This window comes from Trachemys scripta, chromosome 14 (assembly GCF_013100865.1).
Source record: "Trachemys scripta elegans isolate TJP31775 chromosome 14, CAS_Tse_1.0, whole genome shotgun sequence".
NCBI classification, from domain to species: Eukaryota; Metazoa; Chordata; order Testudines; family Emydidae; genus Trachemys; species Trachemys scripta.
Window position 1 is genome coordinate 6,584,459 of NC_048311.1, and position 27,444 is coordinate 6,611,902.

Here is a 27,444-nt window from a genome sequence, read left to right on the forward strand (position 1 = left end):
TGTGCCTGTTTAACCCAGGAATATTGTGCTCAAGCAGTGGAGTGGGTGAACAATGGGACAGATGCTAGAGACCCAGATAAAGTGTTAGATGAAATAATCAGACCCTCAGATAAATGCTTAATGCAGAATCTTGAACCTTTTCTTCCTTCAGCAAATTACAAAGCCCTGTTGTGAAAAAAAATAAATAAAAGAACTGTTTGTAAAATACCTAAGTTAGAGGGTGCTTTGGGAACAAAACTGCTGATGCAAAAATAAAATAAAGTGAGGGGGAGACGGGGGCTGTAAATAAAATGTTAATTGCAAATGCCTGTGTGAAGCATGTTTTTCATGGGGCACCCCATTGTGGTCCCTGTGTCACATGAACAGATGGTCACTGAGCTCCTCAGCTCCTCATGCAAATCCTATGAAAATACAGCCCCATGCCTACAGCATCTGAGGCACCGGTTTGCCCCTAGCAGGCCAGGAAGCAACTTGAAGATAAGACTCAAGACCTGAACTTGATTCAATATTCTATGGGAAACCAGAGTAGAGACTGAGGGCAGGCCTGAGTTGTCCATGCATAGCCTTTGTCGAGAGAAGTGCTGCAGTGTTCTGTACAAGCTGGAATTTCCTAAGTGCTGATGCTTTCATTCCCAGATCTATTGCACCGTTGTAGTCCAGCCAACAGATGACAAAGGTGTGAATAACAACTGAGGCCAGCTTCTTGTCTGTCAGGATGGGACAGTCTCTCCTAGTCAACTAGAGATAAGAGAAAGCATTACTCACAGGGGCAGCTATGTGAGAGCTTAGTGTCAACAAGGAATCCAAGAGAGCTCCCACACTACACAGGGAACTGGGCAATTGCAGGTAATTGATTTAGATGTAGGAGCTGATCACAGGACATTCAGAGCTTTCTGAGATGTAATAATCAAATCCCATCACAACATGGAAATCTTATCTCAGCCTCCTGCTCTGCATGACTCTGTCCCAGAAAGGTGGTTCCATTCTCTGCTTTGATAACCATTACATATCCCCATTACACGGCCACTCCAGCCTGGCCTGACTCGCTGAGACTGTGAGAACCAGCAGAGATGTCATTCACTTGGCCCATCCCTAATTAGAACACTTCTGTGGTTTCTCCCCTGTGTGGATTCTCTGATGTGAAAAAAGGTAGGTGCTCCGAGTGAAGGTTTTCCCACACTCGGTGCACTTATAGGGCCGCTCTCCCGTGTGGGTTCTCTGGTGTATAATAAGGTCCGAACGCAGACAGAAGCCTTTCCCGCACTCGGGGCATTTGTAGGGCCTCTCTCCCGTGTGGGTTCTCTGGTGTTTTCTAAAATGAGATCGATCACTGAAGGTTTTTGCACAGGTCAGGCATATGTAAGGTCTCTCCCCCGTGTGGGTTCTGTGGTGTGTAACCAGGTACGAGCGCCTCCTGAAGCTTTTCCCACACTCGGGACATTTGTAGGGCATCTCTCCTGTGTGGATTCGCTGGTGTGTATTAAAATGTGACTTGTCACTGAAGCTTTTCCCGCAGTCGGGGCATTTGTAGGGTCGCTCTCCTGTGTGGGTTCTCTGGTGTATAACTAGGTATGAGTTCCGACTGAAGCTTTTCTCGCACTGTGGGCATTTGTAGGGCTTCTCTCCCGTGTGGATCCTCTGGTGGGTCTTAAATTGCGACCTATCACCGAAACATCTCTCGCAGGTCAGGCATTTGTAGGGTCTCTCCCCAGTGTGGGTTCTCTGGTGAATGACAAGGTGTGAACTCTGACTGAAGCTCTTCCCACACTCGGGGCATTTGTAGGGTCTCTCTCCCGTGTGGGTTCTCTGATGGGAAGTAAGGAGGTGGTACTGAGGGAAACTTTTCCCACAGTCAGTGCATATGTAGGATTTCTGCCCCAAGTGAATTCTCTGGTGAAGATTGAGGTCTGAGCTCTTGCTGAAGCTTTTCTCACAGTCCAGGCACTTATAGGGGTTTTCTCCCATGTGGATTTTCTGGTGAATAATAAGAACGGATCTCCAACGGAAGCTCTTCCCACACTCACCGCAGGTGAAGGGTCCCTCTCCACCAGGGATTCTCGGTTGAACAATATCTCTGGTTTCCTCTACCCTTCTGCTCCTCTGAGTGGATTTACCCCATCTACCCCCTGGCTGGTTTCTCTGCGGCCTCTCTGGCCTCCGCTTCCTCTCACGGACTTCTCCCTGCTCAGGACTCTGGGAAACATGCCCTTCGGCTCTTCCCGATACCATCGTGTATGGTTCCACTTGATCAGGACCTTCCTGATGAAGATTTTCTTCGTTGTTCCCACTCACCGTCCCATTACCTGCTGGGACAGAGAGAGAATCCAGACAGGAATCACTCCCTTTGCTGGGGAGACAGAGAACAGCAAAAAGAGGTATGGCACAGGGGGGAAAATATACCCAAATGACTACTGGGGACCAATAAAATAGGATCTGAATCACCTCACAAACCCTTCCACAGAGGGAGAGAGCTGGTGACCAATTCCACCTCCTTGTCCCATCTGAATATTGATGAGGGCAGCAGCTATAGGGTTACACAGAACTGGTGAAACTGCCCAAGGATAAAAATAATGGTTTCTGAGTCAATTTAGTTGTTACCTCACCTGTGTGAATATTTCTCAGGATTTCTTTTTCCTCGTAACGTTGGAGATCAGGGACCCATGGCTTCTCCTCACATTCCAGCCGGGAGATCATGTCAGATTTGGAAATTGGAAATCCTGCTTGGGGGGCAAGGAAACAAGTGTTGATCTTGTTCATTAGGGTCAGAGCTGTTACTACTTCGAGATCCCTGATCTAAGTAGAAAAACCCAGAAAGGCTCCTTCCTCTCCCTCCCCCAACCCTACAGAGACTGGGCTATAAGAACATAAGAACGGCCGTACTGGGTCAGACCAAAGGTCCATCTAGCCCAGTATCCTGTCTACCGACAGTGGCCAATACCAGGTGCCCCAGAGGGAGTGAACCTAACAGGTAATGATCAAGTGATCTCTCTCCTGCCATCCTTCTCCACCCTCTGACAAACAGAGGCTAGGGACACCATTCCTTACCCATCCTGGCTAATAGCCATTAATGGACTTAACCTTCATGAATTTATCCAGTTCTCTTTTAAATGCTGTTATAGTCCTAGCCTTCACAACCTCCTCAGGCAAGGAGTTCCACAAGTTGACTGTGCGCCATGTGAAGAAGAACTTCCTTTTATTTGTTTTAAACCTGTTGTCCATTAATTTCATTTGGTGGACCCTAGTTCTTGTATTATGGGTATAAGTAAATAACTTTTCCCTATCCACATCACTCATGATTTTATATATCTCTACCATATCCCCCCTTAGTCTCCACTTTTCCAAGCTGAAAAGTCCTAGCCTCTCTAATCTTTTCTCATATGGGACCCATTCCAAACCCCTAATCATTTTAGTTGCCCTTCTCTGAACCTTTTCTAGTGCCAGTATATCTTTTTTGAGATGAAACCATATCTGTACGCAGTATTCAAGATGTGGGCGTACCATCGATTTATATAAGGGCAATTATATACTCTCAGTCTTATTCTCTATCCCCCTTTTAATGATTCCTAACATCCTGTTTGCCTTTTTGACTGCCTCTGCACACTGCATGGACATCTTCAGAGAACTATGATGACTCCAAGATCTTTTTCCTGATTCATTGTAGCTAAATTAGCCCCCATCATATTGTATGTATAGTTGGGGTTATTTTTTCCAATGTGCATTACTTTACATTTATCCACATTAAATTTCATTTGCCCTTTTGTTGCCCCATCACTTAGTTTTGTGAGATCTTTTTACTATACATCATAAAAGATCCAATGAGGCACTATTTTCGAGCAAGGGTTCAACCACTCTGCCTAGGGAATGGCCCTAACTTATTCCCATGAGGAGTTGAGCATAGTTGCTACACTCTTTAGGTATCTGGGGTACAACCAAGTCTCCATCGCTGTCAATTATAACCCCTCCATCCCTCCATACACACACACACCTCCACAACACAAACCAGAGCAGGAAAACATTAAGGGCTGGTAAAAAAATCCACACCCCTGAACGACTTAGTTAAGCCAACCTAAGTCTCTGTGCAGGCAGCACTAGGTTGACGGAAGAATTCTGTCAATCCAGCAACCGCCTCTCAGGGAGGTAGATTACCTATAGCAATGGGAGTTCTCTGAAGCACTACAGCAGTACACCTGCAGCTGTGCCGCTGTAGGGTTTTAAGTGTAGACACAGCCTTAGGGAACCAAAAGGGATATATTCAGATAATGGAAGGAGAGCATGTGTCCAAGGAAGCATACATGGAAATAGCACAAGCAGGTAGGGACAAACTCAGGAAAGCCAAGGGAAAGAATGAGTTATAGCTAGCAAGGAATGTTAGCGACAACTAAGAAGGGGTTCTATAAATATGTCAGGCAAAATAGAAAGATCAAGGACGGTGTGAGTCCACTGCTCAGTGGAGAAGGTGAGCTGGTAACGGAAGATGATAGGAAAGCAGAGGTGCTCAATGCCTACTTTGCTTCAGTTTTCTCACAAAAAATAACATGGATGATTAGCGAAGTTACCATAGATAATAAAGGGGAAGGGCTGCAGATCAGGATAAATAAAGAACATGTCAGAGATCTTCTGCCAATTAGAATGAATTCAAATCAGCAGGGCCGGATGCTATTCACCACAGGCTGCTGAAGGAATTAGCTGAAGAAATCTCGGAGTCACTGGCAATAACATCTGCAAACTCATGGATGACAGGAGAGGTCCCAGATAACTGGAGCAGGGCTAACGTAATGCCCATCTTTAATGGCAGGTCTATACTATGGCAGGGATTGACACTCTGAGATCAATCCACCGGCTATCAATTTAGCGGGTCTAGTAAAAACCCGCCAAATCGACTGCAGATCACTCTCCAGTCGACCCCTGTACTCTACCCCCGACGAGAAGAGTAAGGTAAGTCGACGGGAGATTTTCTCCCGCTGACCCCTTGCAGCATAGACCTCACGATAGCTCAACCTAAGGTATGTCAACTCCAGTTACATTATTCACGTAGCTGGAGTTGTGTTGCGTAGTGTAGGTTGATTTACCGCGGAAGTGTAGACATAGCCTAAAAAGGGGAAAAAGGAGGAGCCGGGGAACTATAGACCAGTCAGCCTGACTTCAATACCTGGGAAGTTACTAGAGCAATGTATAAAACATTCAATTTTCACATACCTGGAGGATGATGTGGTGATCACTAGCAGCCAGCATGGATTTACCAAGAAGAAATCATTCCAAACCAGCTTGATTTCCTTCTGTGACAAGGTAACTAGTTTGGTGGATGGGAGAATGCGGTGGACATAATATACCTGGACTTCAGCAAGGCTTCTGACAATCCCACATGACATTCTGATAAGTAAGCTGAAGAAATGTGAGCTTGGTGGCACTACCATTAAGTGGATACATAATTGGTTAAACAACCACAAAGAGTAACTATTAATGGAATGATGTCAGATTGGAAGGAGGTCTCAAGTGGGGTTCAAAGGGATCTGTTCTGGGCCCGGTGTTGTTTAACATCTTTATTAATGGCCCGGATATAGGTATATAGAGCATATTGATCAAATGTGCAGATGACACAAAGCGGGGGGAGAGGGAGAGTTGCCAACACTTTGGAGGACAGAGCTAAAATTCAGAGGGATCTTGACAAATTGGAGAGCTGGGCTATAGACAACAAAATGAAATTCAACAAAGACAAAGTAAGGTGCTAAACTTAGGGTAGAGAAACCAAATGCACAAATACAGAATGAGGGATAATTGGTTTGGCAGCAGCATGGCTGAGAAGGATCTGGGAATTGTGGTGGATCACAACCTCAACACAAGTCAGCAATGTGATGCTGTTGCAAAAAAAAAGCAAAGCAATTTTAGGTTGCATTAACAGAGGCATAGTGCAAGTCATGGGAGGTGACAGTACAGCTCTATTCAACACTGGTTTGGCCTCAGCTGGAGTACTGTGTCCAATTTAGGTCACCAAGGTATAGAAAGGATGTCGAGAAACTGGAAAGGACCCAGAGGTGAGCGATCAAAGGGATGGAATGCAAGCCATCTGAGCAAAGGCTGAAGGAACTGGGTATGTTTAGTTTGGAAAAGAGGAGATGAAGGGGGGACATGACAGCGGTCTTCAAATACTTGAAAGTTGCCATAAAAAAGATGGAGAAAAGTTGTTCTCTCTTGTCACAGAGGGAAGGACAAGAGGCAGTGGGTTCAAACTACAGCATAGCAGATTTAGACTAAATCTCAGGAAAAAATTCCTAACTATAAGAACAGTCAGACAATGGAACAGATGCCTCGGGAGGTTGTGGAAGCTCCTTCATTGGAGGTTTTCAAAACAAGGCTGGATAGCCATCTGTCTTGGATGGTTTAGACACAACAAATCCTGCATCTTGGCAGGGGGTAAGACTAGATGACCCTTGTGGTCCCTTCTAACCCTATGATTTAGACTGTGAGCTCTTTGGGGTGGGGACTCTCTCACTGTGGGTCTGTGCAGTGCCTAACTCAAAGGGGCCGTGATCACTGATTGGGGCCTTTAGGTGCTGCCCAAATATGAGTCGCCAAGAAATAAACAGAGGAAATGCCACCCAGGGCCTGGAAAGAAAATCACTAGACACCTGCCCTCAGTCTGGAACAGAGAGCAAAAAGTTTTCTGTCATGGGGTCATGATGGAAGGGCAGTAGGGTACATCCAATGGCTGGTCAATGGTCATTCAGCCCTTCCCATCATCCATGAGACCTGTTCTGCCCCCGCAGAGTCCTGAGTCTGAGTGCAATGTGAAACACAAAGACCAGCCTTCCTCTCTCTTCCCTCCCCCACCCCCCATTGCAGCAATATACCCCACCAAATTCGTCTGGACCATAAATAAACCCTTGCTCAGCCCCATGACACTGCTCCGTGCCCTTCCTGGCTGGTGGAAGAGAGTTGAGAACATCTGGGGCCTCCCACTAACAAAGCTAGCTGAGGCAGACCACAAACAAGATGGAGAAGTGCATTTGAAAACTGGCCGTTGGGGACCTGGGCAGAGCCGAGTCATGAAACACTTGTCTATCTCGGAGGCTCCAAAGGATGTTAGCCCTGGAAACAGAGGAAACTGAGTTTGTCCCACTTGAAAACCTTAGTTATGGGAAGGCTAGCATCGTTATGTCCCTGCATCTTCTTTCCTGGGGTATTGAGGGGCCAGTCTCTCACACAGGGGATCTGGGACTATCATGTGAAATCTGGGGGACCAGCGAAGAAGCATGCACATAAACTGACCAAGATGCTCCAGACGCACCCCCCACCCTCGCAACACACACACTTTATAATACCAAAGGGGACAGGAATCCTTACCCAGCGAGGTAACAGTTTCATAATTCTCCTGCATGACGCCCCAGTAAAATGCTCTCTGACTCAGGTCCAGCAGAGCCCACTCTTCCTCCGTGAAATACACAGCCACTTCCTCAAAGGTCACTGGTTCCACTGCAGACATTTCCCTTCCCTTCCCTCTGGGGGATGGGACAATCTGGACTTGGATGTTACTCTGCAGCCTATCAGGGTGAGAAGGACAATTAGTCCATTTCACACCCTAATTCCCCCCAGGTTCTTTCTCTGCAGACACATTCTAGATTCTGCCACGTGGGGAAACAGTTCCACAAAGATTTTCAAAATCAGCAACATCAAGTTAGTCCCAAAATCAGTGCTTAATTTGTGTCAGGGCTGAGCACCGGCACCTCTAGCCTTGGCAGTTCATAGTCCCTGCACCTCTGGCCTTGCTGCATCAGTTACGAATGGAAAAAAATTGCTTGAGCCTGAGTACCTCTTACATTACAAATTAAGCACTGCCCAAAATCCACATTCATTTCTCTCAGTAAGTCGTCTGAGATTCCAAAATGCTCAGCCAGAAACATTGGAATTCAGTTCCGAATGTCTTTTATTCAGGTGCCTGAACACAGACTTAGACACCTACCTTTAGGCTCTTGTATTTCAAGACCCTGACCTGGTCACTTTATTCCAGTGGAGGTGCCGCCTCTCCCACCAGGACTAATCCGATTGAGGCAAAACAGAGATTTAAGTGAAGTCAATGGGCCCGCTCACATGGCCAAAGACAAGCATATAAGTAAGTGTTTACCGGATTAGATCTGAAGTTAGTACACAAATCATATCAAAAAGAAAAAAAATCAGTGTATATGCACAATGGAGATTTACCAACCCTTATAACAAAGCAATATCAAAACAGCTCTTTGAATATTATAGAGACGCGAATGTCTGAGCCAGAAATTCTGTCAAATGTAGTTTAGAGCCAAAATTTTTAACATGTAAGGGCTGTTGAAAATTCGATTAAACTTTTTTATGCATAGTGCTTCTTTTCCATCCTGCCCCATCTCAAAAACAGGCTGAGTGTCTTTTCCTCAATGTTTCTACAATAAATTCACCTCTGGACAGAAATTTTCAACCCTAAAGATGAGCATACGATTTGCCAGACTGAATCAGACCCAAGATCCATAAGCAAAGGAACTGGTTCCTTCAGGCTAAAGTTGTTCAGCCAAAGAGCAGAATCCCAGGAGCCACTTTGGGGGATCCCCCTAAAACTGTCCCAAGGGAAGCAGATCCCCCCAGCAGTGCAGGGACAAGGCAGAGGCAGGAACTGACTTTTCCCCTCCATGCTCCTCCCCTTGTCCCAGGAAAGTCAATCTGCCCCGGGGTGCTGCAGGAAATGGAGCTGGGCAGGGATGGGAACCTCCCACCCCACTCATTGCCCCTGCTGCCCCTGCCAGTCTCTGTCCCGTCTCCCTCCTGCCCCCTCGGGCTGGGAGACTCGGTCCCTGGCCCGGACCGGGGCGTTCGCTCTCCCGGAGCTGGCTCGGCTCCTGCAAGCGCTCAGGGGGGCAGAGCCGGGGGGGGGGGTCAGGGAGGGCAGCAGCTCTGGGACTCGCAGACCCCCGCCCCCCCGGGAGCAGAGCTGGGGCGAGAAGGGGCCGTTGGTGCAGAGTCACTTTCCTGCCCGGCCCCAGCCCTTTCCCCGGGTCTCTCCCCTCACCTGCAGGCTCCGGCTCAGGGGCTGGTGTCGGCAGAGCTGATTCCAGCCCCCGGAGAAAGTCCCCCCGGCTGGGCACAGAGCGGCGCTAGGGAAGGTCTCTCCCCGCACACACCCCGCGGAGCAGCAGCGGCTCAACCCGGCCTCCCGGCTCACAATGGAGGCGGCAGCAGCGTCTGACCCGGGAAGCTCAGCCCCGGATCTGCGGGCGGAGAGCAGGAGGCTGGAGCCAGACGGATGCTCAGTAACAGCTGCTGAAGCCGCTGCCCTCACTCTGCCCGTACTCCCCCCAGACTCTGTTTCCGGCTATCAAAGAGGGTAAAAGGGGGGGAAGATGCAGGGTGCTCAGGGAAAGGCGAGTCAGAGAGAGGCCAAATCAGGGTCAGAGGGGATAAAAGTTACTGCAAAGGGGGTGAGCTAACTTATTTCCGGGTCTGCCAAACGGAGGGGCTTGTGCTCCTGGCTGGCTGGAACATCTCAGCTCCCCCTCCCCAGACCTGGGTGTTAAAGGCGCAGTGTCACGCTGTGCCTAGGCAAGGCAGTTCTTCTCTGTCTGAAACGGCCAGCTGAGCTGCTGAAGGAGACCGGAGTCAGTGGAATATTGTTGTAAACAACCACACACACACAACACAAACATGCACAAGTGCACACACACAACACATACAACGCACACACAGAACACAACACACACAACACACAGATAAATCATCATTTTCATGTGGTTTTGGTGTTTAAAAAACTTCTTTGGCAATTTCTGTGGCTGTAACATGCGGGCACGTCCAGCCTCATAGTAGTTCACTTGTTTGACTTCTTGGAGTTCTGATTGCCAGGATTGGCCTCCCTTTCCTGTAATCCACTGTCAATGTAGCGTCACTCCTTTTAATTATGTAACGTTTGCAATTATTTTTGACTCATTGATTTTACAGCGCCAACATTTATTTTATTTATGTATTTTATTATTTACAGACAGATATCATCTTCCTTTCCAAATGCAAACGGATGGACATCATACATAAATAACCAACCCTCCACACAAATGGACTTTACTAAAATAAGACAGGAGATCTACATTACACACTTCACCTCTCTACAAAGGAAAAAGGACTGTAAGCTGTCTAAAATCCTACCTGCCACATGGGGCCACAACTGGGGTACCCCTAACTCACCCAGCAATATCGTCAATTTATCCAGTTACACACTCAACCCAGCAGAAGAGTCTGTCCTATCTCGGGGACTCTCCTTTTGCCCCAGCACCCCCACGAACATGATACAGTTCTGTGGTGATCTGGAAGCCTACTTTCGCCGCCTCCGACTCAAAGAATACTTTCATGATAACACTGAACAGCGCACTGATACACAGATACCCTCCCACCAACAACACAGGAAGAAGAACTCCACATGGACTCCTCCTGAGGGTCGAAATGACAGTCTGGACCTATACATAGAATGCTTCCGCCGACGTGCACAAGCAGAAATTGTGGAAAAACAACATTGCTTGCCTCATAACCTAAGTCGTGCAGAACGCAATGCCATCCACAGCCTCAGAAACCACCCTGACATTATCATCAAAGAGGCTGATAAAGGAGGTGCTGTTGTCATCATGAACAGGTCTGACTACCAGAAGGAGGCTGCCAGACAACTCTCCAATACCAAATTTTACAGGCCACTTTCCTCAGATCCCACTGAGGAATACACTAAGAAACTGCACCATCTACTCAGGACACTTCCTACACTAAAACAGGAACAAATCAACATACCCTTAGAGCCCCGACCAGGGTTATTCTATTTACTACCTAAGATCCACAAACCTGGAAATCCTGGACGCCCCATCATCTCGGGCATTGGAACTCTCACTGAAGGACTGTCTGGATATGTGGACTCTCTACTCAGACCCTACGCCACCAGCACTCCCAGCTATCTCCGTGACACCACAGATTTCTGAGAAAACTACAATGCATTGGTGACCTCCCAGAAAACACCATCCTAGCCACCATGGATGTAGAGGCTCTCCACACAAACATCCCACATACAGATGGAATACAAGCTGTCAGAAACAGTATCCCTGATGATGACACAGCACAACTTATTGCTGAGCTCTGTGACTTTATCCTCACGCACAATTATTTCAAATTTGGTGACAATATATACCTCCAGGCCAGTGGCACCACTATGGGCACCCGCATGGCCCCACAATATGCCAACATTTTTATGGCTGACCTGGAATAACGCTTCCTCAGCTCTCGTCCACTCATGCCCCTTCTCTACCTACGCTATATTGATGACATCTTCATCATCTGGACCCATGGGAAGGAGACCCTGGAAGAATTCCACCATGCTTTCAACAGCTTCCACCCCACCATCAACCTCAGCCTGGACCAATCTACACAGGAGGTCCACTTCCTAGACACCACCGTACAAATAAGCGATGGCCACATTAACACCACCCTATACCGAAAACCCACTGACCGCTATGCCTACCTTCATGCCTCCAGCTTCCACCCCAGTCACACCACACGATCCATCGTCTACAGCCAAGCACTGAGGTACAATCGCATCTGCTCCAACCCCTCAGACAGAGACCAACACCTACAAGATCTTCACCAAGCATTCTCAAAACTACGATACCCACACAAGGAAATAAAGAAACAAATCAACAGAGCCAGATGTGTACGCAGAAGCCTCCTGCTACAAGACAGGCCCAGAAGAGAAACCAACAGAACTCCACTGGCCATCACCTACAGTCCTCAGCTTAAACCTCTCCAACGCATCATCAGTGATCTACAACCCATCCTGGACAATGATCCCTCACTTTCACAGACCTTGGGAGGCAGGCCAGTCCTCGCCCACAGACAACCTGCCAACCTTAAGCATATTCTCACCAGCAACCACGCACCGCACCATAACAACTCTAACTCAGGAACCAACCCATGCAACAAACCTCGATGTCAACTCTGCCCACATATCTACACCAGCAACATCATCACAGGACCTAACCAGATCAACTACAACATCACCGGCTCATTCACCTGCACGTCCACCAATGTTATATATGCCATCATATTCCAGCAATGCCCCTCTGCTATGTACATTGGCCAAACTGGACAGTCACTACGCAAGAGGATAAATGGACACAAGTCAGATATCAGGAATGGCAATATACAAAAACCTGTAGGAGAACACTTCAACCTCCCTGGCCACACAATAGCAGATGTAAAGGTAGCCATCTTACAGCAAAAACACTTCAGGACCAGACTCCAAAGAGAAACTGCTGAGCTCCAGTTCATTTGCAAATTTGACACCATCAGATCAGGATTAAACAAAGACTGTGAATGGCTATCCAACTACAGAAACAGTTTCTCCTCCCTTGGTGTTCACACCTCAACTGCTAGCAGAGCACCTCATCCTCCCTGATTGATCTAACCTCGTTATCTCCACACTGATTTATACATGCCTCTGGAGATTTCCATTACTTGCATCTGAAGAAGTGAGGTTCTTACCCACGAAAGCTTATGCTCCCAGTACTTCTGTTAGTCTCAAAGGTGCCACAGGACCCTCTGTTGCTTTTTACAGATTCAGACTAACACGGCTACCCCTCTGATACTTAACATTTATTTTGGTTCACATTTTGTGCAGATGACTTGACTGTTGCTACTTTAATGATTATAATAGCAAATAATCATGAGCAATATAATTGTTAAGATTGATGATTAATATTAAATTATGCAAATAGCTTAAGCAATCCCATAGAATCATAGAATATCAGGGTTGGAAGGGACCTCAGGAGGTCATCTAGTCCAACCCCCTGCTCAAAGCAGGACCAATTCCCAACTAAATCATCCCAGCCAGGGCTTTGTCAAGCCTGACCTTAAAAACTGCTAAGGAAGGAGATTCCACCACCTCCTAGGTAACCCATTCCAATGCTTCACCACCCTCCTAGTGAAAAAGTTTTTCCTAGTATCCAACCTAAACCTCCCCTGCTGAAACTTGAGACAATTACTCCTTGTTCTGTCATCAGGCACCACTGAGAACAGTCTAGATCCATCCTCTTTGGAACCCCCTTTCAGGTAATTGAAAGCAGCTATCAAATCCTCTCTCATTCTTCTCTTCTGCAAACTAAACAATCCCAGTTCCCTCAGCCTCTCCTCATAAGTCATGTGCTCCAGCCCCCTAATCATTTTTGTTACCCTCCGCTGGACTCTTTCCAATTTTTCCACATCCTTCTTGTAGTGTGGGGCCCAAAACTGGACACAATACTCCAGATGAGGCCTCACCAATGTCGAATAGAGGGGAATCTCACAGTGAGTTCGAGTACAACACTTCCTATGTTTTACTGTGATTTTGTAATATGCAATTTTTCTCTATAGTACAAGTTTATTATTTGTGATCACATGACTAAGGCTGACTGAGTTCTTGGGTTGTAATCAGCATACAGGAGTTGCCATTTTCTTTGATCCAGTGAGGATTGCCTTTCTCAGCTGTAGTTTTGCCTCTCTTTGCAGCACCCCTGTGCTTTTTTCACATATCACCACTTGAGTGTAGAACTAACTTCCCAATATATTCAGTAAGGGCACTGTAAATTCCTTTCAAAGGCAAATTTGCACTGTAATTTTTATTCAATATAGATATACACTATCAAAACTGTATGACTCATGCACCAAAAATTCTGAACTTTTAAAAATAAATATATTTGGGGTTCTTCTTATCTGCCTTTTTGTTTCTGAGCCTTTAGGGTGCACTAGTTTAATATTTTCAGGCTTTTTTTTTTTTGCTGCAGCCATGAAGGGCTAGACACTTTTTTGTTGTTTTTGTTAAGGAAAGCTGTGTTGCTCAACCAATCCTTTGATTCCAGTGTTGTCCCTGACCCTGTTCTCCTTCCCTCAGCAGTACATTGTGACCCACCTTCCACTGTGGGTCACTTCCTGCACAGGGTTGTGGGTTGTGCAGGGGGCTGTGCTCCGCAGAGCATCCCTGTCCATTCCAGTGGAGCCATCAGGGTTCTCCAAAATCTGCTCTGCCTGCAGGACATGGTGCCATGCAGGAGAGTCAACGGCAGAGTGTGCTGGCACATGCACAGGTGCAGTCACAGACGTGGTGGCTGGCACAGCTACTGGTGGTGGAACTGAACTATCCCTGCTGCTGGCCCATGCATTCAGCATCTGCTCCAGGATCAATCAGTCCTGTTCCACGTTCCTACACTCTTCATCCAGGAATTTCTCCTTCATCCACTTGAACTCCAGGTGCTCTTTGCTCCTGCATGCCACAACCCTGAAAAGGTCCTCCATGTTCCTCAGTGTGGACCAGTTCTAGGACCCAGAGTCCTGGGTGGGAGGCTTGGCCTATCAGAAGTGCCTGCCGGTGGAATGAAACAGACAGCATATTAATTGTATTGCTGCAAGGGGAAAAAATAAAGAATCCCCCCACTTTGCTTTCTGCATCTACACATGGCTGCGGGTTGCAATGTTTTGAAATGTGTATTTAGTCCTTTATGAATTTTCCTGTGCAGACCTCCTACTTCTAGCATCGGGAGAGCCCTACCCACACACCGTGGTAAGGAACATTCATTTTATTTAAAAGGAAAAAAAAGTGTTTAAAAAAAGCCGCCCCTGGCTGAGGGAGGGAGGGCTGAGATCATGTGAGGGCACAGTTACCAACTGGCTCTAACTTTGTTTCCGGCTGTGGAAGCCATAGAAGATATACTTGGGTGGCAGATATAATAGGCCAGGGGAGGATAAGCCTCCCAACCCAGGCTGTGTGGCTCCTCCCATGCTCCACCCTGAGGCCCCATCCTCACTCTCCCTCTCCCCCAAGGTGGTCGGGGGCTCAGCTTGGGCTGGCGGCCTGGAGCTTGGGGCTTGGGACAGCTGGTGGCCTGGCCCCAAGGTGGCTTAGGCTGGTGCTTTGGCCGCCCAACAGCCCTGGGGTTGGGCCAGTGCTTGGGCTGGCTGGGGGATTGGTGCAGCTGGGGCGAGCGGGCTGGCACTCCTCTGGCTGCGAGGGGAGGAGTGGCCTTGAGGCTCCGGCAGATGAGGGGGACAGAAGGGGCAGGATCTCAGGCGGAAGGGGTGGGGCCAGGGGTCTAGCACCCCCAAAGGAGAGGTTTCACGTGCTGCCCATGAAGATATACATATTTTGGAAATATTAGAATGGAAGAAGGAAGTAATTTTCCAGGCAAGTGGTGGGATCCCATCATCTTATGCAAAGGAGATATTTAGGTGACTGAACAGCGTGTGTGTAAATGGAGTGGTTCTACTGGAGGCAGGCTGGGGGGGAAAAGGTCTCTCTATCCAGACATCTGAACAATTGTTTGGAATTCCTGCTTCAGGGAGGAAAATCAAGATGTTGGAGTAGGATGCTGAGTCTTGCAAGTGGCAAAGTGGATTCCCCTCCCCCTCGTCCTCCCACCACAGCCTGGAAGTCCAGGAAGAGGCAGCCAGCTAAGAATGTCTGCTGCATGAAATGTCATCTAAAGTCATCTGGCTGTAGTGGAGGAAAATCAGGACAATAAAATAGGCTGAGTGGACAACAAGCAATGAGGACCACAAAGAACTTCACCACTCTCTGAAACCCAATGGACTTATAAGCCTGTGCCATATGGGACTGTGCAGTACTGCAGTTTGCTAGCCAAAGTCTAAGTGTAACATGACATTAGTGTTCTTGCGTGGTTACCACCAAACTGCACTTGCAAAGACATGCACTCATGCCTCCTAGGCCTGTAAGCCTTTACTTGTTTTGCTAGCTATAATTGCAAACAGAACTTGTCCGAGACATTAGGGTGTTGTGGCTACATTTTTTTTCTCCCTTTGGCAAAGTCAAAAGTCCTTGAGTTAGGAAATGCCAGAATGAACGCTGTTCATGCAACCTTAATTCAGTCCACTTGTGCCCATGTATTATGATGCAGCTTTAATTACACACAGAAGAAACCATCTGTGAACAGTTTGGTATAAGTGACTTGGCAAGCATCACATAGGAACTCAGTGGGAGAAGCAGGATTAGAAACCAAACCAAGCTTCCCAGGTGACAGTCAACTGCCCTAACCACAAGCCCATCCTTTCTCTCATTGAAGGCCCCCCAAACCTTCCAACTTCTGCAACAAAAAAAGGCAGCAGTCCCACAGACAACATATTACACAATGGATTCATCTCCTGATCAGACCCAGCCTATGTACTGACTGAGGCAGGGATCTTGTGAAAAAAATAATACAGGTTCATGTAATTAAAGACTGTGTCATAGTACATATGCACAAGGGGGGCAAATTAAGATGGCAAGCACAACATTTATTCTGGAATTTCCTCCCTTGAGAGTCCTTGACTTTGCAACCTTTAAGGCTTAAACTTTGTATTTCCTAATTTTTAATCATTTAGCTTATTGATGAGAGCAGCCTTAACTAATGTTAAATGAGGGGTTTTTTTGTTTGTAAATATTCTTTTTTAATATAAAGAAAATCTTTTATATATATGCCATTTAAATAATAAAACACTTACATTTATGGGGTTCAATGCCTACTTTATTGCCATCATCTTTGTGCAGCTCCATATTTCACCATTCAGTGCCTTGTTGACCAATATATTGGAAGTCATTAAATTAAATTGTATTCAAACAAAACATGTTTTAAACTTCAAATGTACTGCAATTTCTACATGACTTAAAAATGTGTAACAGAAAATGGAATAGGGACTTAGATCTCTAATTTTCTGGGTTGGTTTGTTTTGGAAAGGTAAATATTGAGAAAGCCAGAGATTGCCCCCAGTTTGTAAGAAGCAGCTAGCCAATTTCCATAAGCAAGAGCTGTAATTTTGTACCTTATTTTCATGTGCCACCCAGTCCCCACCCAAAGGAGCCCTGCTGCTTTCACTGTATCAATGACAGGGGGAGTCAGAGGGAAACCAATTAGCAAAGGCAGCCATTGCCATGACAACGGGGGTCATCGTGACCCTCCCCAAATGAGCAAAGGGGCTGGATGGGGGAGCACTGAGTGGCTGATTGTCTCTGCTGTCATAGTGGTTCTGCTCTGGCAGGGGGCAGCGAATGTGTGCAGAGTGGGGAAAAGGATGGCTTTTCCAGTGTGCTGGTATTCCCAAAGTTTTTGAAAAATCCACCCTATCCAAACACAGCCCTGGGATCCCTGCACACGCACATCCATCCATGGCGGATGTTTGGTTCGAATTCCCCACATGGCAGGTTTACCAGAAAGGGTTTCTGAACAGAGCTGAGATGTGGAGGTACTGACCCGACCCAGTAAACTAGCCAGTTCTGACACAACCATAACTATGGTCTTAAACTCTATGGGTCTTGCTACTGCGAGATCCTAATCCTGCGGTTGCATCTAGAGGCCTCATCAAAGGCTCAGAGCCCCGTGGTGCTGGGCCCTGCAGCTCAGGAGGAGACAGGCTGACTAGATGTCATCTCAAAATAATCTAAGGGGGGGTTGTTCTTGTTTGTTGGAGGGGAGGGAAACTTCCCCTTGGGTCATCAGCAGGGATGGAAAAGAGGATTTCTGCATTTTAAAGCATGTGCTCCTCAATTAAGTGGTTGTGACCCCCAGGTGGGTCATGAACAGGGATCCTAGGAATCCGTTTGCCATAGAAAAATGCAGAATTTGCGTTTTTACGGAGAATCTTACATTTTTACATTTTGTGAAAAAATAAAAACGTATACAGTAGAACCCCATTTATCTGAGCCTCCATTATCCAGCTCTCCAGATTAGCCGAACCACCAGTGCACACATAGGAATATGGGAAATTGATATTTCATCCCCGCCTCCTATGGCTGACAGTCTGAGCCCCTGTTGATGATCCAAATTTTTGATTATCTGATCTGGCCCTGGTCCCAGTTAGATTGGATAAATGGGATTCCACTGTATATCAATAAAACATTGGGTTCAACTAATACCTATATATATTGGGGCTAGGGAAACAAAAGTTCAGCCTTTCATTTTAATCACAGAAAAATGTGGAGTTTTACGTTTTTTTATTGGAGAATTTTGTTTTTTTATCACAGTAAACTAGGAGCCCTGGTCATGAATGTCAGAAGGCCCAGCCGTAAGATCTCTGTGGCAGGGAACTGTCTCCCTGCTCCAGAGGACAGTTAGGAAGCAGTTTGGGGACCAAGGAGTCAAGGTTGTGGATGCATCTCCTGTTTCCATCTCTGTGTGTGGGCAGGCTCCGAAGGGGCAGGACTTTCTTTGGGAGCAGTGAGGATGTAGTTCCCTCTCCCAGTAATCTGGGCAGAAACAAGTTGTCTCCTTGTCCTATTTTACACTCCACCCCCTCCCCACTGTGACAGATTTCTGTTACCAATCTGCCGGAGGCATCAGGTGATCAGGCTGAGGCCACAGGATTTTTGGGAAGGAGATGACGAAACACACCAAGTGTCTAAGTTTTAAAGCTTTATTAATAAAATAATAAAATAACAGTGGAGAGTGCTGGGGGGGGGGGTTCCCCACATCACTCAGAGGAAGGAAGAAAGCGTTAGTGCCCCAAGCCCTAACCCACTTTCATATTCACACCTGCACTACCCGAGGCTGGCCAAGCCTGGGTGTAACATAAGAAGAAGAGGAGGAGGGGTGGATGGGAGTTCTTGTCCTGGGCCCAGGTTGTCCGGGGTCCATTGTTATCTCCAGCTTGCTTTGGCTTTTGGGAGGGTTTTTTGGGGGTGTTTTGTTTAGGGGCCTCTCTGCTCCTGATGCTTTTGTACCAGTTAAAACCGGCTTTTTGTGGTCTCCTTAACTTTCCCAAAACCCTTTGGAAAGACTTTGTTGGGTTTTTTTTTGGGGGGGGGGGGGGACTGGCCTTTGCTTGTCTCACTTGTTATGGGCTGTCTCTGCAGGTCTGTTTAGCTGCATCTTCCTTTCTCATGGCTGGTTGGTGGATTCCAGGCCCCCGTCTTTCTCGGCAGGCAACCAAGCGTTGGCTGTGAACTGTGGCCTTGGGCTGGAGTCGGTGCCTTATTTTCTGACGGAGCGAGCTGGAGTGTCGAGTTAACCCATTCCCTGCTTTCTTCTTTCTTCCCCCTCTGGCCTCTCATACTCTGCAAAGGAATCTTCCATTCCACACTCACACCTTTGACCCTCCCCCAAAATGCCCTGCGATGCTTGCGACAGCATTATCAACATACAATGCTGATCTGCCTCCCCCAGGGGGACCTCTGGAGATCCCAGATCTCCAACTCCAACCCCACATCGCAGCAACAGGGATGCAGATTAGATTTATGTTCCAGCTAAACCAGGCAGTTAATACTGCTGCAATATCTAAATGTTGCCTTTAAGGAGTTGTCAGAGTTCCCTCCCCACTCTGAATTCTGGGATACAGATGTGGGGACCCGCATGAAAGACCCCCTAAGTTTATTTCTACCAGCTTAGGTTAAAACTTCCCCAAGGCACAAATCCTTTCCTTGTCCTTGCTGCCACCACCAAGTGATTTAGACAAAAATCCAGGAAAAAGGGCCACTTGGAGTCCCTGTTTCCCCAAAATATTCCCCCAACCCTTTCACCCCCTTTCCTGGGAGGCTTGAGAATAATATGCTAACTAATTGGTTACAAAGTGAGCACAGACAAAACCCCTGGGTTTTAGGACACTGAAAATCAATCAGGTTCTTAAAAGAAGACTTTTATTTAAAAAAAAAAGTAAAAGAATCACACCTGCAAAATCAGGATGGAAGGTAACTTTACAGGGTAAATAAAAAGATTTAAAACACAGAGAATTCCCCTCTGACTCTGCTTTCCAGTTACAAAACAGCAATGAAATTTCCTCTTAGCATAGGGAAAATTCACAAGCAAAAACAAAAGATAATCTAACGCATTTCCTTGCCTTTACTTACAATTTCTGTAATTTTAGATGTATCATTTCTGGTATGTTTACAGGAGATGTTTTACCTGCTTGGTGTCTCTCTCTGTCCAGAGAGGGAACATACAAAGAGAGCACAAACAAAACCTCCCCACCCCCAGATTTGAAAGTATCTTCTTTCCTTATTGGTCCTTTTGGTCAGGTGGCAACCAGGTTATTTGATCTTCTTAACCCCTTACAGGTAAAGGAGGGATTTTATGATACCCTTAGCTGTATGTTTATGACAGGATTATTGCATGAATGGGGACAGTTACCACCACTTGGTGCTATTGTTTTAGGCTGGCTGCAAACTCAGGCAGACAAATCTGCATCAGTCCCATTCCCTTCACATTTTCAAGGGTTTCTTTGCATACGTGAGAGCTGGTGGGCATACTGTTTATTTTAAAGTGAAGTTAAGATTCTGGAGCAGATTTATGTTTTTAGCAGGGGACGGAATTTAAGGAGCTGCTTGGGGAATCCTCCGACACTGTCCCCAGGGCAGCACATTCCCCAGCAGTGCGGGGACTAGGCAGAGGCAGAAACTGGCTTTTCCTCTTCCTGCTCCTCACCTTGTCCCAAGAAAGTCAATCTGCCCCGGGGTGCTGCACAGGGAATGTGGCTGGGCAGGGCTAGGAGCCGGGAACCTCCCTTCCCACTGATTGCTCCTGCTGCCCCTGCCAATCTCTCCTCCCATCTCCCTCCTGCCCCCTCACCTCGGGCAGGGAGACTCAGTCCTTGGCCCGGTCCCAGGGCGTTTGCTCTCTTGGAGGTGGCTCGGCTCCTGCAGGGGCTCAGGGGAGCAGAGCCTGGGGGGTGGGTCAGGGAGGGCAGCAGCTCTGGGACTCGCAGACCCCTGCCCCCCGCAGCAGCAGAGCTGGGGTGAAGAGGGGCCATTGGTGCAGAGTCACTTTCCTGCCCGGTCCCAGCCCTTTCCCCCGGGTCTCTCCTCTCACCTGGAGTCTGCGGCTCAGAGGCTGGTGTCAGCAGAGTCCGGGGCTTCCCCCGGGACTGGTTCCAGCCCCTGGAGAAAGTCACGCCCCAGCTGGGCACGGAGGGGCGTTAATGCAGATCTCTCCCTAACTACCATTGCCCTTCCCTTTTCCTCAACAAAGCTCTTCCCTGCAGAAATGTCGGGATTGCAACCTCACCCCGCAACTCACTCACAGGCTGAAGACAGGTCCCCAAAACTCTTCAGCTGCTGTGACACAAACTCATCTGATGCCCAGGTGCCCCAGAACAGCAGGAAGTGAGACCACAAATAACACAGGGGACAAATGGGAACCTACCCTCCCCCACCTCCAGCGGTGCTGACCAGTCCTCCCCCAAACACCATGGCCCTTCTTGCTGCTTTACTAATGGGCCGTTGGAGCTTGAGTTTACAGCAAATCAACCACCCCACTCTTCCCCCTGGATCTTCCAGATTCCGTCTTGTTCCTGAACAGAGAGGATCCTGCAGAACAAATACACCAAAGCCCTGCTGCTATCTAGGGCTACAGGCAGCCTGCTGGGCCATTGGGACTCTTCTGCTGTGAGGGATTCTCCTGTGTCCCCACAGAAACACCCCAGACTCCCAGTGTCTCCTTATATTCATTGGCTGGATCCACGGAGAGGGGAGGCCAGTGCTGATGTGGCCATAATATCTAGACTCACCTGTAAGTATCCCCTGGGGCCTGGCTTCATGGGAGTGGCGAGCTTCCCAACTTTGTGGGAGCCGAGCCCCCCAGGAACTGAGGAGCACCTGCCCGAGCATGGGCAGCCTGGTGAGGAGGTTGAAACGTCGCAGGAACTGACTGAATACAGCCAGGGAATTTGCGTTTATAACTCTGGGATGTCTGACAATCAGTTACAGGGTGGAATTCATGCCTGGGACAGGGGCCAATCAATGGTCTGAAAACACAGCTTTTGTGGGACTTAGTGCACAGCCCTGACGGGGGTGCCCGGGGGTCGGGTGGTTGCTATGAATTGTACTACGGGAGCACCTCTGTAGAACCAATGTGAATGAAATTGTTTTTAAGTTATCCACTGTACATTGTAACTTTTGTTGCCTACATTGTAACTTTCATTACACTTGCCATTTTGCCTACATTGTAACCTACATTGTAACTTCTGTGCCATATTGTAATTCAAACCCCATTTTAAAACGCTTACTCCATTTTGTAAGGGCTTGCTGCAACCTTCATTTTTGCAAACCCTGCTGTAATTTTATTAGTCTAGTTGAGATGTGTGAATGAGGGATGTATGGGTGATAGAATCAACCTCCAGCACCTGCCCGTCCTGATGAGATAAAGTTCAAATACCAACAAATACGAATGGCTGAAGAACTAGACAACAGCCCTAATTCAAGCAAGAAGCATCCACCTTAAAAAGAAACAACAGAAGAAAGATCAAAGCCAGGTCCCAGGCTGACAGTCACGCCTGCAACTGACGGGTGATCAAGTACCAAACCCAGAGGCGGCGTGACACAGCGAGACCTAGAGACTTTGAATCCAAAACTCCTATAAAAAAGGAAGGGTGAGATGAGAGACTTTGGGTAACGTTCTGCTATCAACATCAAGGAGCATCGGTGCGCGCCCGACAGAGACCCGGCTCCCCCTCGTGCTCAGCTTTCCTGGCCAGTTAGCTGCCACGAGCTACGATCCCAAGCTGCGAACTCAAACTACAATCAGGACTGGTAACTATCCAGCAGCTGCAGAACATTTTGGTGTGTGTGTGTGTGAGTGTGTGTGTGTGTGTATAAGCATTGAGGTATTTGCTAATAGTTACAGATTAATAATAAATGTGGCATCTTTGCCTTGACCCCTAAAACGATCCTGTATAAGTTTGTGGGACAACACCTCAAGGCGTTGAGAACCGACCCCCATTGTGTTGCGATGTGCAGACCCCGAGAGGGTCCCTGCCCTAGATAGCTCACAGTCTAAACAGAACAGGCAGGATTATTACCACCATTGTGTCACGCAGGGAAACTGAGGCACATACAGATTAGGTGACTGGCCTGAGGTGATACGGGGAGGCTGAGAGAGCGGTCCCAGCCCAATGCCACAACCAGCCTTCTTGCTACAGACTCCAGGTCTGTGACCCCTCAGCACAATTGCTTAGAAGGGGAGCGGGCCAGAAATGACTGAACCCATAACAGTCAATCTGGCCCAGTTACACATGGGCTTACTAGTTCTTTTCCTGGGCCCGCCTGGGGCATGTGTCTTCGAAGAAATGTTCTTCTGTTGTTAAGTCTGTGATGTGGTTTCTTTTGTGCAGGGAGGGGGAAGCTTGCAATCTGCCTTCATCTCTCTTAACTAGTAACTTCTGGGGGAAGACTTGCTCCTGGGGAAACAGACTCTGGAGTTTGCACTGAGAGTCCTGAAGGGGGTGGGCGGGGGAGAGGAAGAGGGGGTTGCCTGCATGCTGTTTGTGACCACCTCTGCTCCAGGACTGATGTATATAATGTAATTACAAAGTCCCAGAGCAATGTGCTTCCTGCTGCCATTCCAGACTCCATGCAGCCTCCCTGTGGCCAGGCTCCCATCACCCCCAGGGCACTTATATGTTGGGGATCCCCTTTGATAATCCTGGGTTCCAGTAGTGTCCCTACCGCCAGCACCCCCTGCACAGGTGTTTGTTACAGAATGTATGAACTGCAGGTGTATTCCTACATTGATGCACATGACCTGAGTGTTTCATTGTTTCCACACTTTTTATTGGGTAGCTTTTTTATTTAAAAAAAATTCCTAATAACCCTGGGAGTTATTTTTTGCTAACATTTGCTACTTACATAACAAGCGGCCAGATCTCCAACAGTGTTCAGCTTGTACATAGACCATCCTGCGCGCTGAGCTAGTCAGAAAATCTGGCCCCCCTTGTGGGTGCTTTGGCCCATACAACTTCATGGGATGAAGTCTCCTAAGTCTGCTCCTTTCTAAGCTTGCACCCCTCTGTCCCCATCAGAAGTGACTTTGGGGTCTCCTCTCTGGATTCCCATTACAGCAGATAGTGGCTCTAAGTCATACAGAGATGGGGTTAGGTCCTCGGAGATCAGCCCTTGCTAGACATTGGAGAATCAGCATCCCACGTTTGATTTCAGCTGCAGACATCAGTGCTTAGATTAGTGCATAGACTTCGTGCTGGCCCTCTGTTCAGAGAGGAATTATAGCTGGGGCCTCCAAAGGAGCTTAAGGGAATTGGGCACTCGTATGTATTGACTTGACCCTGCTGGCCATGAATATGCAAGCCTAGGCACCTGAAATTCATTGATGTCAATGGGTGCTGGGTACCTAGAAGCTTTTGAAAATCCCACTAGGTACCTAAATTCCTTTAAAAATCTGGCCCTATGCGCTGAAGTTTCCTCCTCAGTCCAAGGGTTACATGCACCAGCCCAGCCTTGCTAAATAATGCTCAGCCCGTAAGGGCATATCTGCACGATGCTGTAGGCGGTGAGAAGCCTCCAGCACAAAACAGCTAACGCCTAGCCCCCACCATCCGGACGTGAGAGCAATGCAATGCCGTCTCCTAGATGCCATAGTCCGAGCAATGATTGAGAGCTCAGCACAGACCAACACCGGTCTCAGAGGCACCATACAGATTGAGCTGCTGACACCCATGAGGATCTGAGAAGTCATAGAATATCAGAGTTGGAAGGGACCTCAGGAGGTCATCTAATCCAACCCCCTGCTCAAAGCAGGACTAATCCCCAGACAGATTTTTACCCCAGTTTCCTAAATGGCCCCCTCAAGGATTGAACTCACAACCCTGGGTTTAGCAGGCCAACGCTCAAACCACTGAGCTATCCCCCCGTGTCTCAGGGACTGTGTCAGCTGGCTGGGTGTGTGGCCCAGGGGCTGTATGTTGTTTTTGTCTTGGGGGACGGGGTGGAGTGATAGGATCAAGGGGAGCCCCTTTCTTAGTGCTGAAATCCAACACCCACAGGAGCTTATTGACCGTGAAAGCTTCCCTTGCTCAAACTCTCTGGCATGCAGAGATATGTGAAGGAAAAGGGCCTCAAATTCTACACATCAAAAGGGTTCAGGCCTCACGTGTCCCTTGTCCAAGGACTCACACACAAAACAGTATGTCAGCATCGACAGCAAAACTGCCATTGTTCGGCACAGTCTCTCTCTCCCCACAGGTCACAGTGACAAGGGCTCTTTGCTACTTTTCGAAAAACAACAACAAAACCCCACTAACTTATTATCAAACGATTGTTGCTTCAGAAAACTAGCTTATGCAAAAGGCCGGGATGGAAAAATATTTACCAAAGTGATTCCTGAGTTGACTCCATTACCAATAACAACAAAAAAGTCAATAAGGAGGCATCAAAGGCAAATTCACTTGCACAAACTCTTGAGGGCGAACTCTCAGAAGGCGGCGAGGGAGAGAACAGTGCCTCGGCAGATGACTCATGCACCATACGCCCTCTGTCCAAAAGGGCTCACACATACGGCTATTAAAACAGAGCCCTGGCACATGCAGATGTCTCACCCACCATGTGCCCTCCATCCGGAGTGCTCACGCAGGCAGCTGTGTATGCTGGCCACAAGATCAGCTATCCTTGCAGGGAGCCATGTCCCCTCAGATACCCAGAGCAGCTTGGCTGGATCTAAGTAGGGCACTTATAGTGCTTCTCCCCCGTATGGGTCCTGTGGTGTCGGATGAGGTCCGAGCTGCGGTAGAAGCTCTTTCCGCACTGGGCACAGGCATAGGGGCGCTCGCCAGTGTGGATGCGCTGGTGGGTGACGAGGTTGGAGCTCTGGCTGAAGCTCTTGCCGCAGTCGGGACAGGTGTAGGGTCGCTCGCCCGTGTGCACGCGGTGGTGGGTGATGAGGGTGGAGCTCTCGGTGAAGCTCTTGCCGCAGTCGGGGCAGGTGTAGGGGCGCTCGCCGGTGTGAGTGCGCTGGTGGCAGATGAGGGTGGAGCTGTCCACGAAGCTCTTGCTACACTGGGGGCACTGGTAGGGGCGCTCCCCAGTGTGGACACGCTGGTGCCGCATGAGGGAGGAGCTGTCATTGAAGCTCTTCCCGCACTGGGTGCACTTGTAGTGCTTCTCGCCGGTGTGGATGCGCCGGTGCCGCAGCAGAGTGGAGTTCTCGCTGAAGCTCTTCCCGCAGTCGCCACAGATGTAGGGCTTCTCGCCGGTGTGGATGCGCCGGTGCCGCAGCAAGGCTGAGCTCCAGATGAAGTTCTTCCCGCAGTCCCGGCAGGCGTAAGGCATGTCGCCCATGTGGACCCGCTGGTGCTGCACGAAGTAGGAGCTGTCGCTGAAGCTCTTGCCGCACTCCCCGCAGACGTAGGGCCGCTCGCCCGTGTGGGTCTTCTGGTGCCGCACGTGGGTCGAGCGGATGCTGAAGCACTTCCCACACTCCTCACACCGGTAGGGCTTCTCACCCGTGTGGGTGCGTTGGTGCTTGATGAGGGTGGAGCCGTGGCTGAAGCGCTTCCTGCAGTCGGGGCACTCATATGGCTTCTCGCCAGTGTGGATGCGCCGGTGTGCGATCAGCGCCGAGTTCTGGTTGAAGCTGTTCCCACACTCAGGGCACTTGTAGGGTCTCTCCCCGGTGTGAATCCGCCGGTGGATGATGAGGGCTGAGCTGCTGCTGAAGCTTTTCCCGCAGTCCTCACACCGGTAGGGCCGCTCCCCAATATCTTTGAGCTGATTGATACCTCTGCCCGGGTGGGATGATCTGCTCTTCCCTGTCCCTCGAGGATTTCCCTGCTCAGGACTCTGGGAAACGTCCCCTTCGGCTCTTCCCGATACCACGCCATGTGGTTCCACTGGCTCGGGACCTTCCTGCTGAGGGGTCTCCTCCTCGCTCTCACTCCCCGTACCATCACCTGCTGGTACAGAGAGAGAATGCAGACAGGAGTCAGGCCCTGTGCCGGGGAAAGGGAACTTCAGAGTGGGAGGAAGAAACCCAAATAACTACTGGAGAGAGAAAAATCAGGAGAGAGTTCCTTGGTCACAAACCATCCTTCCTGCTGCAATGGTTTTCTGGCTGATGTAACCAATTCCTCACCTGTGCAGACATCACTCAGGAGTTCCGGTTCCTCAGACTCCTGCAGATCTGGGGTCCACAGCTTTTTCCTCTGCTCCATCCAGGAGATCACATCAGGCTTGGTGATGGGAAATCCTGCTTGAGGGAAAGAGAACAGGCAAGATCAGGGCTTGCAACATAGCCAGAGAATATTTATTATAGAGACGTGATTTTAACCCCATCTCTGTGCTGGGAAGTTGGGAGAAAGGGTCCATGGACACGCTCTGGGAGAGTCAGATGTCTGCTGGTGGATGTGTTGTGTCACTATCGCAGATTCAGAGATTCCAAAGCCAAAAGGGACTATTGTGTTCATCTAGACTGACCTCCTGTATAACACAGGCCAGAGAACTGCCCCCAAATAATTCCTAGAGCAGAGCTGATAGAAAAACACTCAATCCTGATTTTAAAATTCTCAGTGATGGAGAATGCACCATGAACTTTGGTAAATTGTTCCAATGCTTAATTACTCTCACTGTTAAAATGTACACCTTATATCTAGTCTGAATTTGTCTAGCTTCAGCTTCCAGCCAATGGATTATGTTAGACTCTGCTCTGCTAGAATGAAGAGCTCATTATTAAA

At 48.4% G+C, this 27,444-nt stretch overlaps 2 protein-coding genes across 2 annotated transcripts in view; both read right to left on the reverse strand.

The window, feature by feature from the left end:
* LOC117887172 (zinc finger protein 501-like) overlaps positions 1-9,435 on the reverse strand; it is a 1,015,593-nt gene extending 1,006,158 nt beyond the window's left edge. Inside the window, exon 1 of the mRNA XM_034789500.1 lies at positions 9,029-9,435. The gene's annotated coding sequence lies outside the window, so the exon portion shown is untranslated. The remainder of the gene's footprint in view (positions 1-9,028) is intronic.
* The window catches only part of LOC117887597 (zinc finger protein 91-like), a 75,999-nt gene that overhangs the window by 40,283 nt on the left and 8,272 nt on the right, over positions 1-27,444 (reverse strand). Inside the window, exons 2-8 of the mRNA XM_034790242.1 lie at positions 26,847-26,960; positions 25,439-26,667; positions 13,925-14,040; positions 9,029-9,227; positions 7,342-7,576; positions 2,604-2,720; positions 1,095-2,306 (exon numbers count right to left, since the gene is read on the reverse strand). Coding sequence (XP_034646133.1) covers positions 1,095-2,306; positions 2,604-2,720; positions 7,342-7,576; positions 9,029-9,227; positions 13,925-14,040; positions 25,439-26,667; positions 26,847-26,925 — 3,187 coding nt within the window. The 5' untranslated portion in view covers positions 26,926-26,960. The remainder of the gene's footprint in view (positions 1-1,094; positions 2,307-2,603; positions 2,721-7,341; positions 7,577-9,028; positions 9,228-13,924; positions 14,041-25,438; positions 26,668-26,846; positions 26,961-27,444) is intronic.